Source organism: Girardinichthys multiradiatus, chromosome 24, assembly GCF_021462225.1.
Source record: "Girardinichthys multiradiatus isolate DD_20200921_A chromosome 24, DD_fGirMul_XY1, whole genome shotgun sequence".
NCBI classification, from domain to species: domain Eukaryota; kingdom Metazoa; phylum Chordata; class Actinopteri; order Cyprinodontiformes; family Goodeidae; genus Girardinichthys; species Girardinichthys multiradiatus.
The window spans coordinates 16,195,635-16,213,406 of NC_061816.1; the positions used below are offsets into that span (position 1 = coordinate 16,195,635).

Genomic DNA, 17,772 nt, shown 5'->3' on the forward strand with positions numbered 1-17,772 from the left:
TCTGTTCAACATTTCCTTTTCATCCCTCCAACAATTCCTCAATCATCTCCTCTTCCTTTCTTTATCTCTCTTTCCAAAGACTCCTTCCTGGTTACTTGGCAGGAACCACCAAAGTATGTAATGGATGATGAGGGTGACATGACTAAAAGGCAGGCATTTGGATGAATTAGGGGTACAGAAATTATAACATGGAATATGGGGACAAAACAGGTGCGTGGACTGATAAACTGAACGCATTTTTTCCACGTGTTTTGCAGTTGATTACATTCTGTTCCCATTCAGTGCAAAAAGCACAGATGTGCATATGGGGTTAAAGTTGTTCCAGCCAGTAGGGGGCGGAGTGAGAGTGTGTGAGTGCGGGAAAGTGAACAGTAGGAGGGAAACAGGAGCTGCAGAGGGGCTGGAGCCGCGGAAAGCAGAGGAGCGGACAGTGGTGGCAGCCGCTACCGGGAACCTGCAGGCTGTTCTGTAACAGGGAGGCTTAGAGAAGGAAACAAAACCCGAGTGTCCGGTGGGCTGACACACATATTGCCGTCAGATACGCACGCGTGTCTTAATAACAGCCGGAGATGCATTACGTCATAACCTCCCATCGCCCTGGATGACCGAGCTCGCAAGAGGAGATGATGTGGGGCTGCTGGAGTAGAAGAGAAGCAGATTCCGCCGCTGCCGCACGCGAACGCCCGGGGGCGGTGTCCCGCGTGGGGAAGCAAGAAGAAGGGGAGCCGCTCTCGCGCGGCCGCCGGCTCTGATGGCTCCTCGCGCCCCGGGCGGGAAAGAGACACAGCAGTCGCCGCGGCGCGAGAGGGAAGAGGACAGGAGGTACCTGGGAAGTGACGTGGTGTCCGCACCCCTCAAGCAGTCACCACGGTGCGGTTGTCGTGCGTTTCACAGGAGGGCAGGAGCGGGAAGGGGAATATGGCCGCGCAGTCGGACGGCGGCAAAGCCGGGGTCGGCTGCGGCGGCGGCGGCGGTTTCGCCCAGCTGTACGATATTGACTCCGAGGAGCCGATGGATTCCGCCGCAATCCACATCTGCCAGTGCTGCCGCTCCTCCGCCTGCTACTGGGGCTGCCGCTCAGCCTGCTTGGGCTCGCTGCTCGGCGGGGGGCAGCCCGTCGGAGGGGTCGGGGTCCGGGAGACTCACTGCCCGCCCCGCGAGCAGCTGTGGCTGGACTGCCTGTGGATCATCCTCGCCCTGCTCGTCTTCTTCTGGGACGTTGGCACTGACCTGTGCCTGGCGGCGTACTACTACCAGAGGCAGAAATACATCTGGTTCGGCCTCACGCTCTTCTTTGTGCTGGTACCGTCCGTGCTGGTCCAGATTCTGAGTTTCCGCTGGTTCGTACAGGACTACACCGGCGGGGGGCTCGGAGAGGTTGAAGGGCTTTCGAAGAGGAGAACAGTGGTTCAGGGGTGCCTGTATCCCGGCAAGGACCGCCTGCAGCTGGCCACCATCTGGCTGTGGCAGGCCATCATACACGTCCTGCAGCTGGGACAGGTGTGGAGGTGAGAACACACCTGATCCTCATCTCACCTCTCTCATTGCTGCTTGATGTAGTTACAAGTAGGGAAAACCTGCTTTGTACTGACAGACAGGACAGGGACAAGTTGCAGAAACATGATAGAAACGTCAAGAGTCATCCAGGCATACAGGATCTGATTACAGCCAGGAAGAGGTTAAGTGTTTGTCTCATAGAACAGAATAAATGGCTTGGTTTAGTACAAATTTAGCTAGAGTATTTTAGTTCACAGGCTTTGGAGAAGAAACGTATAAACAATGAAAAGAAGACTTATTGTGACGCTCTCCATGGTGCTGAATCAATTTCCAGTAACACCTAACAGTGGCTTGCAACATTATTCTTAACCACTAAACCTTTTTTATATTTAGGCTTGTTACAACAAAAAACCTATAATATTTTTTATTGGTATTTTATTTATTTTCATTCAAACCCCAAAATAATAAAAACCAGTGCAACCAATTACCCTGAGACGTCACCTTATTTGTAAAACAATAAAAGTAAGGATAACGTTATAACACTGCACATCAGTCAAAACACACCATCCCCACCTTTGAACATGGTGATGGCAGCATAATACCGCGTGAAAACGTTTTCTTTAACCAGAGCCAGCAATACTGGTCAGGGTTAATGGCAAGATGGATGGAACTACATACTCAGTTGACGGTTAGATGCAGAAACAGGCTTGAGATTAGGGTGGAGGTTCAGCTCCCAACAGGAAAAAGGACCATAGACTGGTTTAGATCAAAGCATATATATGTGTTGGAATGGCCCTGTCAAAGTCCAGATCCAAATGCAATACCAAATCTGTAGGAATATTTACAAATTGATGTTCACAGATGCTCTCCACCCAATTGCTAAGAAGAATTAGAAATACCCAAAACACATTGAAGTTTGCAGGTGTAACTTGACAAAATATGGACAAGTTGAAGGTCTCTCTATGCTTTTAGAAGGCACTTTACAGCAAAGAGGTCAGAACTCTGTATTTTTGTGTGTAGTTGTGTGTTCATATATGTCGGCGTGTGTGACGATTGGAAAAACGGGTGTCACGGCTCTTCCCCAGGAGTGTCAGCATGCATGGAGAGTACAAAGAGGAAAAGCATCTGCGCTTCTGGCAACTTGTCTCTCTCTGATGCTCAATGCTTATCTCTCCCCCTCCCCATCTGACACACACACACAGTAGGACATGCTTAGGTGTTAATTGAGGTGCTAAAATCACTGTCAGAGGAGCACTGAAGAAGACACACAGGCATGTCTTTCTGTTGCAACTAGACATAGTAGCAGTAGCAGAAGCAGCAGTGTGCAAGGGCAGCTTACACTATAAATCCCTCCCCGCCCTTTTCTCTAAAAGGACCCTCTAATGGTGTCCAGCAGCAGAAAGGTCGAGCTGTGTGTGTGTTTACATCCAGAGCTACTCAGCTTCTCTGCTTTGGGTTGTAGGGTTAAACCGACCCCCTCTTCCCCTCACCGTCACACAAACTGCAGAATGGACCCTCCCACCTGGAGCAAGGAAGGCAGGAAGTGGTGCGGCCTGATTGAGACAGATTGCTTTAGAGATGGAGAGGCTGTGTGTAGGGAGGGGAGAAACAGAGGGTAGTGAAAATGGGGGAAGGGTAAAGGCATAGAGATCAGGAGGAGAAAGGGAAAGGGTGGGGGGTGGGGTGGAGGATCTACTCAGATAATTTAGAAGCACATCCTCTCGTGTCAGGGCTTATCGAATTTGGCTGCCAGTCAGTGTTCACCTGAGAATTACAGAGTAGACTTCCTGCTTTCAGATGCTTAAAACGATAAACAAGCCAAATTCGTTGCATATCCCTCATATCCCTGTTCTGTAGTCAAGGACATAGAGCATTTTGACACATTTGCAGTCGGATGTTTCCGTCCAATCATCACTGACATGAATGCTGTTTTAATTTTGAGCGTTTAATGATGGACTTAAAGAATCTGTGTCGAGAACAGAAAGATTATACGACAAACAACTTCAGTGATTTGTAAAAACAAGAATTCGGTGAAAATATATTGTGAATTTTCTCTTTTCCCCACAGTGTCAAAATATACATGCAGCCTAAAATAAATGTATTTATATTCATCTTCAGCTGCTATCAGAAAAATCCTATCCTGCAGACAATCGTAAAGTATTTTTTGAAAGTTTAAATACTATAATTCTGCTTTATGAGATCCATAAATGGATGGAGGCCATTGGAGAACAGTGAACTCATTGTCATTTTCATCCACCACTCCCTCGATAATTTCTCTTTTTTGTACCATTCTGTGATAACCTGAGAGATGGACTGTAGATAGTAGATCAGCAATTAGAGCAACCTTTCTGACCCCAACAACCAAGCTGTTCAATCTCCTTTCTTTCTTATTTTGATGCTCGGTTTGAACTTCAGATGTCTTCTTCATCAAACCTAGATGCTTAAATGAACATAGTTTCCTCCATGTGATTGGTTGAGTTGCTGTTTGCTCACTCTTTCTCCCATCTGACCGTGAAACGCTCATAATTAGTTCCACATTAATGCTCCTGATAAGTGTATGAAAACCTCTGACCAGAACCGTATGCATGGCTCATATTAAAGCTAAAACAATCATTTCTGCTTTAAAGTGCTTCAAAGCTCATGTAGGTTCATGCGCATGTAGTTGTGTTCACAATGGATGCCAAATCATACATGCCATGTAAAGCCTCTACTGTACATTTCTAACCACAGGGGGCTAATAACCATACTTAGAATACCATGTATAATGCACAACCATGTACTTCTTTTCATTCCACTCATATACATACTACTACTACTGGCCTGAGGCTTGTTAATTGCCCCCAGCCAAATCCACTCAGCGTGTATAGTTCAGCATATTCAGATTCACACTAAAGCCATTTTTTTCTTTAGGGATCTGTCACTCCACTATTTGTAGTAGCTCACTCAATCTTGAGTCATCTGCTGATTGTATTCCTGATTAGTCAATTGTTTTGTCTAGAACGACGTCGGACAATAGTGAAGCTGCTCTCTAAATGCACACAGATGGTGTAATCCTATTTCTAATTCATGCTATCACCCCACCAGATCTGATGGTTCCTAATTTAGCTTCTGAACTCAACCGCAGGTACATCCGAACGCTGTATCTGGGGGTCGTGTCGCGGCGGCAGAAGGAGCACCAGCGACGGTGGTACTGGGCCATGATGTTCGAGTACGCCGATGTCAACATGCTGCGCTTGCTGGAGACGTTCCTGGAGTCGGCGCCCCAGCTGGTGCTGCAGCTCTACATCATGATCCAACAGAACCGAGCCGAGACCCTGCAGTGTAGGTGGAGTGCAGACCACCAAACGAAGAAGGCAGCCAACATCCTGTGGCATTAATGCTGTGTTTTCATGTTTTCAACAAAGCACTTGTTAGTCAACAGCTGCACAAGCAGTAATTAGCAATTTGCACACATTGTGCTCAGTAATGTGTGGCTGCAGATGGTGCTGAGTGTTTGTTCAGGTATTCTGATAAAGAAAGCACCACCATAAGTGTCTCCCTCTTCCTCTTCTTTACTCATTCAGGATATGTATCATCTAGCTGGCAACACACTGGCATTATTCATCTCTATCACTCTTGTGTTTTTGGGGCACTTTCTACTTTAATGCAAATACGTGACTTGCAAACAGGGGGGCGGACGAACACACCGGCTGGAACAAGCAAAATAACTTCATATTTCAGCATCACTGCCAAATGTTTCTGTCGTGTCACACGCCAGCTCTTAAATAATATGTCCAACAGTAGTACACAGAACACCCCCAAAGAGTCCTGAAAATCTCCCAGTATGTGCTTGTTTCATAACCTTCCTCTCTCTGTCTCTTTAGGCGTCTCCTCCCTGGCCTCCCTCCTCTCCCTGGCCTGGGTTCTGGCCTCCTACCACAAGCTGCTGCGCGACTCCCGGGATGACCAGCGCAGCATGAGTTACCGTGGCGCGCTGCTCCACCTCTGCTGGCGCCTCTTCACTATCTCGTCCCGCGTCCTCTCGCTAGCCCTCTTCGCCTCCCTCTTCCACATCTACTTCGGCATCTTTGTGGTGCTGCACTGGTGCGCCATGGCCTTCTGGGTGGTGCATGGGGGCACCGACTTCTGCATGTCGAAGTGGGAGGAGGTGCTCTTCAACATGGTGGTTGGTATTGTTTACATCTTCTGTTGGTTTAACGTGAAGGAGGGTCGGACGCGTTATCGGATGATCACGTACTACATCGTGGTGTTGGCGGAGAATACCATCCTTACCGGCCTGTGGTGAGTTATCATGGATGAAATCTCAGCTGCTTATGAGGAATTTTTGATAGAATCTACTATGAATATATGCTGGATAGGATGTATAGTGAAACATAGTGGTGGTAGCATCATGCTGTGGGGATACAGGGACACAGTAGCTGTTCAGAATTGATGGAAAGATGGATGGAGCCTCATACAGGGTCATCCTGGGAGAAAACCTGTTAGTGGCTACATCTTTCAGCAGGACACCGACCCTAAACATACAGCCAGAGCTACAATGGAATGATTTAGATCAAACCATATAAAGGTCCTTCTCAAAATATTAGCATATTGTGATAAAGTTCATTATTTTCCATAATGTCATGATGAAAATTTGACATTCATATATTTTAGATTCATTGCACACTAACTGAAATATTTCAGGTCTTTTATTGTCTTAATACGGATGATTTTGGCATACAGCTCATGAAAACCCAAAATTCCTATCTCACAAAATTAGCATATTTAATCTGACCAATAAAAGAAAAGTGTTTTTAATACAAAAAACGTCAACCTTCAAATAATCATGTACAGTTATGCACTCAATACTTGGTCGGGAATTCTTTTGCAGAAATAACTGCTTCAATGCGGCGTGGCATGGAGGCAATCAGCCTGTGGCACTGCTGAGGTCTTATGGAGGCCCAGGATGCTTCGATAGCAGCCTTTAGCTCATCCAGAGTGTTGGGTCTTGAGTCTCTCAACGTTCTCTTCACAATATCCCACAGATTCTCTATGGGGTTCAGGTCAGGAGAGTTGGCAGGCCAATTGAGCACAGTGATACCATGGTCAGTAAACCATTTACCAGTGGTTTTGGCACTGTGAGCAGGTGCCAGATCGTGCTGAAAAATGAAATCTTCATCTCCATAAAGCTTTTCAGCAGATGGAAGCATGAAGTGCTCCAAAATCTCCTGATAGCTAGCTGCATTGACCCTGCCCTTGATAAAACACAGTGGACCAACACCAGCAGCTGACACGGCACCCCAGACCATCACTGACTGTGGGTACTTGACACTGGCCTTCTGGCATTTTGGCATTTCCTTCTCCCCAGTCTTCCTCCAGACTCTGGCACCTTGATTTCAGAATGACATGCAGAATTTGCTTTCATCCGAAAAAAGTACTTTGGACCACTGAGCAACAGTCCAGTGCTGCTTCTCTGTAGCCCAGGTCAGGCGCTTCTGCCGCTGTTTCTGGTTCAAAAGTGGCTTGACCTGGGGAATGCGGCACCTGTAGCCCATTTCCTGCACACGCCTGTGCACGGTGGCTCTGGATGTTTCTACTCCAGACTCAGTCCACTGCTTCCGCAGGTCCCCCAAGGTCTGGAATCGGCCCTTCTCCACAATCTTCCTCAGGGTCCGGTCGTCTCTTCTCGTTGTGCAGCGTTTTCTGCCACACTTTTTCCTTCCTACAGACTTCCCACTGAGGTGCCTTGATACAGCACTCTGGGAACAGCCTATTCGTTCAGAAATTTCTTTCTGTGTCTTACCCTCTTGCTTGAGGGTGTCAATAGTGGCCTTCTGGACAGCAGTCAGGTCGGCAGTCTTACCCATGATTGGGGTTTTGAGTGATGAACCAGGCTGGGAGTTTTAAAGGCCTCAGGAATCTTTTGCAGGTGTTTAGAGTTAACTCGTTGATTCAGATGATTAGGTTCATAGCTCGTTTAGAGACCCCTTTAATGATATGCTAATTTTGTGAGATAGGAATTTTGGGTTTTCATGAGCTGTATGCCAAAATCATCCGTATTAAGACAATAAAAGACCTGAAATATTTCAGTTAGTGTGCAATAAATCTAAAATATATGAATGTTACATTTTCATCATGACATTATGGAAAATGATGAACTTTATCACAATATGCTAATTTTTTGAGAAGGACCTGTATGTGTGTTAGAATAGACCAGTCAAAATCCAGACCTAAATGCTAAAGAGAACCTGACCTGAAGTCTCTGTTCTCAGATGCTCTCAGTTGAATCTGTCTGAATTTGAGCCAAAGAATAATGGGCAAAACTTCCTGTGTCTAGATCTGCAAAAGTTATTGTAGTTGCATTTCTTAAACATAGGGGTAGACAATGCATGCAATTCAAATCTGTGTCTCTTGTCTGATGCAGGTATGTCTATCGGGATCCGGTGCTGACCGACTCATATGCTGTCCCCGCCCTCTGCAGCGTTTACCTGACATTTGCCGGGGGCGTCCTCGTCATGGTCCTCTACTACGGCTTCCTGCACCCCGCCACCGCCCACCTCCAGCCCAGTCCCGCCTCTTCCTGCTGCGCCCAGCTGCTCTGGGGTCTTCCGCTTCCCCCGTCGGCACCACCCACTGCCCCGCCCACCCCCGCCCACATGACCAAGTCCCAGACGGAAGAGGACGTAGCCGAGACGTGCCTTCCCGTCTTCCAGGTGAGGTCTGCCCCCCCAGCCTCCAAGCCCGAAGGCCCGCTGATAAAAATCGACATGCCCAGGAAGCGCTACCCGGCGTGGGACGCGCACTACGTGGACCGGCGCCTGCGGAGGACTATCAACATCCTGCAGTACATCACGCCGGCCGCCGTGGGAATCCGTTATCGTGATGGACCGTTACTGTATGAGCTGTTGCAGTACGAGTCCTCACTCTGACACACAAACACACACACACATACAGAGGTACACCTGAGCACATACAGAACTATAAAATGTACACGTGGATGTTGAAACTTAGAGAACATAAAGGAAAAAAGTCATGAGCAAAAGTTCTCACTTGATATAAGCACATGCACACTAAAGCAGCAATCTCACTATAAAGCACACACACACACGCACACTCACTTCTTGTAAGTCCCGTGGCCATGACTCAGCAAGCTTCTTCAGCCCATCTTCTTCTTTCTCTCCATTCAGCTCCTCTAATCACTCTTCACTTGGTCTCGTTTTTATGAATTTCCCTTCCACACCCTATTGTGGAGGAAAAAAAAGAAATTTACAAAGAGAAATGACCACATTTCAGCAGCAGCACCTGACTGCATCATTTATGTTGCGATCGTCATGTGTTGAGTAGAATAAAACAATGTGACAAAAGAAATGAAAAAAAGTCACTTAAAAAAAATAAAAGGGAATGTGAACACGTGGTTAGTCTAGTCAAAGGGTCCTGTAAATATTTTCTATGTGCCGAGCAGATCATTTTGATGTAATGTCACTTTGTGGCTGGATAAAGACCTTAAAGACAGTTTTGAGAGTTTGTTATGAAGGTTACCAGGGACTAAAGCAGTGCAAAAGAGGAATGAAGGAGACAGAAGCCTCATCTTAAATTTTTCTCATTCAATTTGTTCAGAAGAAGGAAGTCATTAGAGAAGTAGCTGAATGTCACTGACCACAAGTGGAAAAAAGCATCAGGGCTAATTGTTTATCACCTGAATCTTCAAATTTAAACTTTTCATAATATGACTAAATGGTACACTTTATACAGGAAGTATTAGCTTATATTAACCAGTTATGGTTTGCCTGGATAAATTCAAACAAACCTACTCAATCAATACCATTCACAAAATATAAAAGTGACTCAATAACTAGTTTTCTGAATCTTGAAGATGTAACTACAGAAATGGGGTTACATGTCCGTTTTTCAAACCTTTGCCTTACTTAAACCGATAAAAAACACCTCGTCCAAAGAACAAAAAGCCTCTTACTTCTTTAAAGCAGTGGCTCTCTCATATCATAATATATAATGAATAAAAATAATCACAATACAAAAGCTGTTACCAGAGATAAACACAGCTGTCAAAAGTAAATCGTACAATCTCCTTGTTTAATTATCTTATTATCAATGTTCCAATAAGAATAAGAATAATATATTAAGTGTTCCTTAAACTGCCATCAGAAAGAATTCACACCCTTTAGTTTTCCTATAATTCTTTACATTACTTGTTCTTGAACTGATTTCAGTAGATTTTTTTTCTTTTAAACAATCTTAACAAAACAGCTCATAATGACAAAGTGAAACGTTTTGTAAAATGATCAAAAAATTTAATGTAATGGGATTTGCACTGATCATCCTCTAGATGCTTCTGCAGATTGATTTGAGTCTCTCTCTAAGAGGGGTGAACAAGAACCCAATGGTAAATTGGGCAGACCTCTTGTGAAGACAGGAGGTCAATCATTGCCAACACACTCCAAAGGTCAGGCCTTTATGGTAGAGGGGCCACATGCAAGCCTCTCATCACTTAAAGCCACAAGGCAGCCAGCTGGAATTTAGCCTAAAATCATCTTAGAGGTTGTCAAACGAGGAGAAACAAAATTCTGATGAATTCTGATGAGTGTGATGAAGCTATAACAGAACGTTTTAACTAGAATTCAAAGCATCAAGTTTGGAGAAATGCAGCACTGCTCATCACCTAGTTAACACCATCCCTACTTTGAAGCATGGTGGTGGCAGTATCATGCTGTGTGCATGTTTTTGTGCAGAGGGAATTTGCATTTATTTACTAGCTAAAGTGGTTCCGAACTGATATAGGAAATGGCCGCTTTCCTTACGGTTTAACTCAAGTGTTTTTTTGTAACTCTTGAAATGCTAAAAATATACAAAAACTGAGGGAAAACCTTTAACAATTTGGAAAAATTGTTGTCTACATAGCTCCAATTATTGGTCAGAGATTTTAGCAAAATTAGGAAACTATAATTATACTATTCTATAATTATAATTATAATGTTAACAAATACTCCAATAGATGGGCAAATCTTTGAATTCCGAAATGATTTTTTTACTTTAACTAAGACCTCTTTTATTTTTTGCCGGAGGCGTTAGCATTTGAATAGGAAGATTTGTTCTTTTAATTTCAATAAACCTTATTTATTAGCTTTGTAGTTCTAATTTAAGATATATTTTCAGAGTACAGCAGATACACCTAAATGTTTTGGACTAAACAATGCTGCTCGTATATTATGAAAGAAATACAGTAATTAAAAACAAAGCAGAAACATAACATTTCATGCTAGTCAATAGATATGAAGCAGCATAATATGCTTATCACATCGTATTGTGTATGTGTTATCTAACTGTTCATTTTCCAGTTTGACTTGCAAGGGTTGTGGGAGGCTTTAATATTTTATTCAGACTGTCAAAACTGCTAACACTTGGTAAATTGGTTCACGTCAGTGGCAGACGACAGCAAAAATGCCAGATCTGGAATTTACAGCACAGAGCAAATGCATGACTAATTTTTTCTGACCTATGCGTAGAGTTTCTGTGGGATGTCCTACGCTAACAGGAGTTCAGCAACAAAAGCCGATATGAAACAGTTGTGGACTTTAATCGTCACGACCCCCCCTGGATGACTTATCTTCTCATGCATCACTTCCAGTATCAACTCCTCCAAAAGCCACCCACGGCTGAGCTGTGATGTGTGGCTCATTATTTATTTATTTTTGGTTTGTTTATCCCTGGTATACAAGCTGTTACAGTGGAAGGGGACAGCAAATGGTGCCGATGCATCAATCACGGGCTCGTCTGGAACGATGGAGAAATGACACGCTGTCCGGGGGGGGCTTGCTCTCACACCACAGGGTGAAGTGTAGAAAAACATGTTTTTGCCATGCACTTGCATTTCAAAACGGGGGCAGGTGAAACACAAATACATACATATGTTGCCAAAATAATTAAAAAGAAATATAACATTTAGAGGTAAAACGATAGTATTTTGTCTTTTTTTTTCTAAATTGTCCCTTAGCCATTCATATTTAAGATAGATGCCCTGTGTCTACGTTCAAAAGTCTTACTAAAGTTACCATCTGCTAAAAAGCTTTCATATGGGTTTCAAATGATTCTTGAATACATTTGGTCGTCTCTAGTTCAAAATTTGTATTACTTACACTAGCATTTCTCAAATTTTAAGATTTCCAAGGACCCACATATTGACAGACATTATAAAACAGTCATGCAACAGGACTTCAATTTCCCTCAAGTCTGTATTCAAGCTGGAAAAGTTGTGGTTGGTTACGAGACATGACCTCACAATCCAATATGGCGGTTTTGATAAATTTGATCTCTTTTTAAATATTTTATGTGCAGTAATTTACAACCATTAGTTAAGAATCGGGGGTTTTTCTGCATGGAGTTTGCATGTTCTCCCCGTGCATGCGTTGGTTCTCACCGGGTACTCCGGCTTCCTCCCACAGTCCAAAGACATGCCTGTTAGGTTAATTGGTCTCTCTAAATTGCCCTTAGGTGTATGAATGAGTGTGTGCATGGTTGTTTTTGTGTGGCCCTGCGACGGACTGGTGACCTGTCCAGGGTGTACCCCGCCTCTCGCCCATAGACTGCTGGAGATAGGCACCAGCTTTCCCGCAACCCACTATGGAATAAGCGGTAGAAAATGACTGACTGACTGACTAGTTAAGAATTAAAAAATACTGAGAAATGCATTGTTAATATCTTTTACATGTTGATAGGGATTAGCTTGGTCACTGAGGACATCAGTTAGCAAATCCCACTGGTTTCTGAATGTGGAATAATAGCACAACACAGTTTAAATTTTATTCCTAGATCCAAGTTTCAAGGTAAACAGAACACAGCACAAGTAGCCATCAGGACTTCTGTTAAGCTAATATTTCACGTACAATATCGACTTCTCAGACATAGACCTAAATACTCTATAATGATTTCTAATTCTTTAAAACAGTTTCTGATGTGTGACACTTTTATTTGTGAAAACCTTCTTAGTTTTTGCCAAAGTATTGCTAAAATGTTGCACGTACTCATGAACCTTTATTTCTAAGCCCCTCCTAGTGAGAAAGGTTTTGCTCAGCAAAAACATGAGCGCTACTATAATTGGTTCTTTGTTATATTTGCTCCATACGGTGCAGAAGACTCTAGTTCTGCTGGTCAGAAGCTGGTTTAGCAAACCTTAGTTTTTTGTGCTGAAATGATTTCTGGATTTATTATATATTAAATTAAAACCCCTATCCAGTCTATCAGATCTAATGTAATATAACTGGAATGTACAGTATATACTAATTTTTAATTGTTTAGACAACTAAAAGTAGTTTTTACTTAAGGCTTCTTTATGCTTGTTGCATACCACAATATCTATCCCTCTCTATTACATTAATATTTTTCGAGGGCCTCATAAAATGAAAACGCACGTTTTTGTAGCGGAAAAGGATTTTCTGGTTTTCCATCTTTTACCTCAGAACCTGCCCACATATTCGGTGAGGACAACAGTTGACTCTAGCTAATGAACAGTTTGAGCAAAAAAGACTAGCTTAGCATAAAACCGTTAGCCTGTCTTTGACTAAGCTCTTAAATATCTACACACCCCAGGTAAATGTTATGTTAAATGTCAACACATTTAGTGAGAAAAATATTTGAACTTAGCTAATGAATAATTTGACACTTGGCCAAAAATTGTGTTGAAAATATAGCTTAGCATACTACCGTTACCCTGTCTCCGACTAAGCTAATTATTTAGCCATATAGCCTGGCTGAATGATGTCAGACATGTTTACATTTTTGGTGATGAGAATATTTGGAGTCAAACTAATGAATAATTTGACACAGGAGCAAAACATTGTTGTAAACATTAGCTTCATTTTGAATAAATTTCTCAGTTGATCAAATATTTCTTTATTCAGAATAATATTTGGCCTCAAGCTAACAAAGAACACTAGAGCAAAAATGTGTAAAAAATATAATATTTTCCAAGTCTAAGGAAATATTTGCTGGAAATAATAACATCAATATGTCAGCCTGTTTAATACTAGGCTAAATAAATATCAATATGGCGTAACAAGGTTTTATCAAAAATGCCCACATATGCGGTGAGCCAAATACTTGGTCTCACGCTAATAGTTAAAATAATAGTTTTAAAAAAAACATGTTCTCATAGAAAAGACAGCTATCCGCATGATGTTTGTTCAAACTGCTCCTGCTGAGCACATTATAACACCACACAGGAATCACAATAAATATACATATATATAGTCTGTAGTTGCCTCTAATTTACACCAAATATTTCTGACAAATGACCAGGAGGATGGGCGCTATCTAGATTTCCGAAGTAATTGTCTCTATCCCCAGGTTGAGAATTAATACTAATTAGCCTGAAATTAGCATTGTTAAATATAGTAAAATATTCATGGCAAAGAAAAAAGAGGACAAACAACAGATGCTGAACTATGGATTTAGACTTGAACAATGCAAAGTGAGGAGCAAGCTTTCATTATTTTTCCCTGGTGCTAGCCTGATTAACAAATCCAACTAATCATTTGCTGCAATCTGACGAATAGATTCAGTCGATCCAGATGTGCAACAGAAGCAGCTTTGTTGCTGTTCATATGGTGCAAATGCTCTCAAGCTACAGAGTCAATTGGCTGCTAATCCAATTTCATATGGTGCAAACAAGAAACACACGTGTGCTTACGGTGCAATAAGAGCAGATTGTCTCTTTGAATTATATGGTGCAACTTCAGTACTGCCTTCAGTTCTCTGCCAAGGCTGTGCCAAAGGCTCCTTCTAAATAGACAACTGCTCTTCCTGTCTTGCAGAAGCTATGCAAGTCTCCGAAGCAAGGAGATGTGCTTAGTGTACACACAGACACAATCACAATTGCACAAACACAGGGTTTTTCTCTGCAGCAGGGAGATATGTACACAGCCACACAGTGAAAAGTAGGATAACAACATGGGAAGTCCCTCAGTGCTCAAAACACACACACGCATACAATGTCTAATATTTCCTTACCCCTTTATAATTTGGGAACAATATTCTTATGGTGCTATTAAGTAAAGATTTTTGTATAGTTGTGGCAGTCAAGAATTTAGCCAAATATGTTTGGAGAACCTTAGTGTTTTACATTACTGAAATGTGTAAACCTGTAAGGAGTATATGTGAAAACTGCAGCACCTTGCGTATGTGTGAAAATGAGCCACACGTTAAAAAAGCTACAATGCCTTATCCGCTCCATTGGTGATATCTGGCTCATAGCGGGGCGGTGCTCCTTTCCGGTACACTCTGATGTGGATGTGGAAAACAGCACACTGTGTCCGCACTGCAAACCGACCACGTGCCATTTTGAGAACACAGTCAGTCATTTCCTGTTAGTTTCACAAATACTGCTTGTGAATTTCTTGCATGTATGTTGTAGATTTCAGGCCCCGACAGCACACATAACGTGTTAACCAAGAGGCTTTGACTGCAACTCTGGGTTAACACAGAGAGAAATCATTTTGAGCTCCTGAGCACCTGACCCATTGGCTTTTCCTCCAGCTCAGACTTCTGATCTTTTGCCCCAAACCATGACCCTCCGTTTTGCACATAGCGCTCCAGTCAACCAGATTTCAGGTTTAACGCAGCCAAATCAGGTCTGAAACAACCAAATAATACAGTTTATTTTATACATGGAAGCCTTCATTGGAACCTCACTGTAGAACCATACTCAGAGTGCAGATGTTGGATTTCATTGACAAATTCGTCTACACTGGGACTGCAGTCACGTTTCTATGCTACAAATGAAGCATTTTCTTCATCTACAAAAAACACAGCCTTAGCTAGGCCTACTTTGTAAGATATTTGAATCCAGCCAGTGCTCTGTCACTTCTTGTATGGCTATACATCGACAGCTATGCAAGGTTACAAAAAGCAGGATGGCTCTGGGCTTAGAGAACCTTTAAGAAAATACCACATCACTGTTGTTTCTGCATCACTTTTTTTATTTTTTACCTCAGATGAAAAACAGCATCTATTATGTTACAGAGTATTTCTTAAATCAGCAAAAACCCTGCCAAAATGCAAAAGCAGTGCTGTGAACCTATAAATAGCCTAACTGTTTTAACAGTAAAAACAGTGAAAAGAGAAGCCAGGTGCTCCTCAAATGCATTGATTATCTGAGTATCAGTAAGTGTGAGCAGCTGTATCAAAGCAGAAGATTAGCCATTTGGCTGCAGCAATCAGCAATTATCTTAGAAGGGTTGTAAGGCAAGTTCTAAAGCTGCTGTAAAACTCTTTCCTATTCTGCCATGTATGTTAGGCAAGGCTAGATGTAAGGAAATGATGTGGATTTTATGGATCAAATACTGTCACATCTTGTATGTGTTTCATCTTTGATACACTCCTGTTTTAAATGGTATATGTTAAAAGGATCAAGGGTGTGGAATTCACAGTGTTTAACTGCATCAAGATGGGGTACCTTACTGTATGTGTGCCCCCAACTGGTCGAATAATTAGCCAAATTGTTTAGAAAGTAGGTCATGCTGTTGGTTTCACTTTGAGTTTCAAGCATCTGGCATGCAGAGTTCAGTAAATATTAGACCCCTCAGACATCTTAGGTAAAATAAGTAAAATATATCCATCTAAAAAATTCTCAATCTTATTTTAAATTTTGTTGTTAGTTTTTATGTAATCACTACTTGTTCTGTGGCACAGATATCACAGCGTTTTCATTGAAACTTCAGACTGATTAGATGCAGATCTTTTTACTCTAAGACATTTCTTTATTTGAATTGTGAGCTCACCACCTGCTGGTGTGGAATAGGTGTTAGAGCATTCTTATTTGGCTTCCCAGAGACAGTGTAGATACAGTTTTCTTTTGTTTTGTGTTTTTAAAAGGGAAGGAACAATATCTGAATATAGTGTACCTGTAGCCTATCTCCTCCAGGATGCAGAAGTATTCTGGAGTCAAATATGAGACCATCTGACACCTCAAATCAGGTCCATTTTTACTCAAGCAACAGGACCAGGTATTGAATCAACAAATATTTTGAACAGCGGTCAAGATGTTGATTTTGAATTCCTGTTCAACTTGGGAGAAAACCACATAAATGAATGCCTACAAACAAACCTGCTTTTTGTATTGTGTGATGGCCTGTGATTTTTCCACATGACAGACTGATCTACAGATAGCTTTAGATTATTGGTCACAAAACTAGTAATAAAAGCTCTCCAAGTTTCTCTCACTGCTTCTACATTTTGACTTGATTTTCTCAAATAACTAAAGACATTGTATAATAAGTCACATGCTGAAGCCCATCTGAGATGGTATTTACCTATTTTCAACAGAGTGAGACAACAGATGATTGTTGCTTTGTTTATTGTCCTAACATGCAAATCCTATAATTGAATAAGGGTGTATTAGCCATACATCTCTGCGCTTTGAATCTGTTTGTGATAATTTACAGATTTCCATAACAATTTTATGAATTGTTTTTTTTCTGTCAAGATTGATTTGTTTGGAGGCGGAAAAACTGCAATGTAACTTTTACACAGAGAAAGATGAATGCTGCCTCCCGACAGGAATGTTTTATCGTATTGTGAAAATTTAAACCCAAATATGAGACCATCATAGCTTTTCTTCCTTTGGTTAAACACAAAATGTTCTGATATGAGGGTCTGTTAAGCATATATGTGTGACTAATATGCTTTTTTAAAATTTCTTTTTTCTTCATTTGTTCAGCCAACATTTTTATGTTTGATCAAGAGCTCTGAAGGTGTCATTACTCATTATGATTCTGTAGAGCTTAAGGCCAGAGACTAAGCTGTTTCTGTTCTCAGACCAGTTTCCAACAGACCTGAGTCCAGCAGCAACTCAAACCTTTTACTTTTTTTAAACAAATTCTCAGAATCAATCATTGCATGAAAAAGATTTCAGATGTTTGACTCAGGTTTGGTACTATTAACACAGGGCAGGGTCAAACTAAATGTTCACTTGGATGTATCTATATGACCATAAGCTTTTAATTTTGACAGGGTCATCCTTTTTTTAATGTTATAGAAATTTGATGTGCAAAAGTAGCATTTATTTTCTCGTGGTTGGATTTTGGATTGTAAATAACTACTTCTGACTCTTTGTTGTATCTATGTTCCATTAGTTTGCGTAAATGGTTCTTTCAAGTGTTACTGATGGTAAATGTTCTTTAAGAATATACAGAAGGTAAGGTTGAAGTAGGAAACTTAAAATTGTGGTTTCGTAGGAACCTGTGCCATCTGTGTTATCTTTAGTATATGCACACACTGATTTTAGAA

The 17,772-nt window shown here is 41.9% G+C and overlaps 1 protein-coding gene across 1 annotated transcript; it reads left to right on the forward strand.

Annotated features, from left to right (window-relative positions):
* Positions 1-362: 362 nt before the first annotated feature.
* Positions 363-11,958, forward strand: xkr6a (XK, Kell blood group complex subunit-related family, member 6a). The gene is made up of 4 exons (XM_047354771.1): positions 363-1,508; positions 4,622-4,818; positions 5,361-5,778; positions 7,901-11,958. Exons 1-4 carry the CDS (start codon positions 919-921, stop codon positions 8,403-8,405), a joined length of 1,710 nt encoding a protein of 569 aa, XP_047210727.1. The 5' UTR covers positions 363-918; the 3' UTR covers positions 8,406-11,958.
* Positions 11,959-17,772: the final 5,814 nt, after the last annotated feature.

What these genes read in the sequence shown, in the direction of transcription:
- xkr6a (XM_047354771.1), top strand. Translation starts at nt 919, where the DNA reads ATGGCCGCGCAGTCGGACGGCGGCAAAGCCGGGGTCGGCTGCGGCGGC. An exon ending in CAGCTGGGACAGGTGTGGAG is followed by an intron (nt 1,509 to 4,621) that starts GTGAGAACACAC and finishes ACTCAACCGCAG; the next exon opens with GTACATCCGAACGCTGTATC. An exon ending in CCGAGCCGAGACCCTGCAGT is followed by an intron (nt 4,819 to 5,360) that starts GTAGGTGGAGTG and finishes CTGTCTCTTTAG; the next exon opens with GCGTCTCCTCCCTGGCCTCC.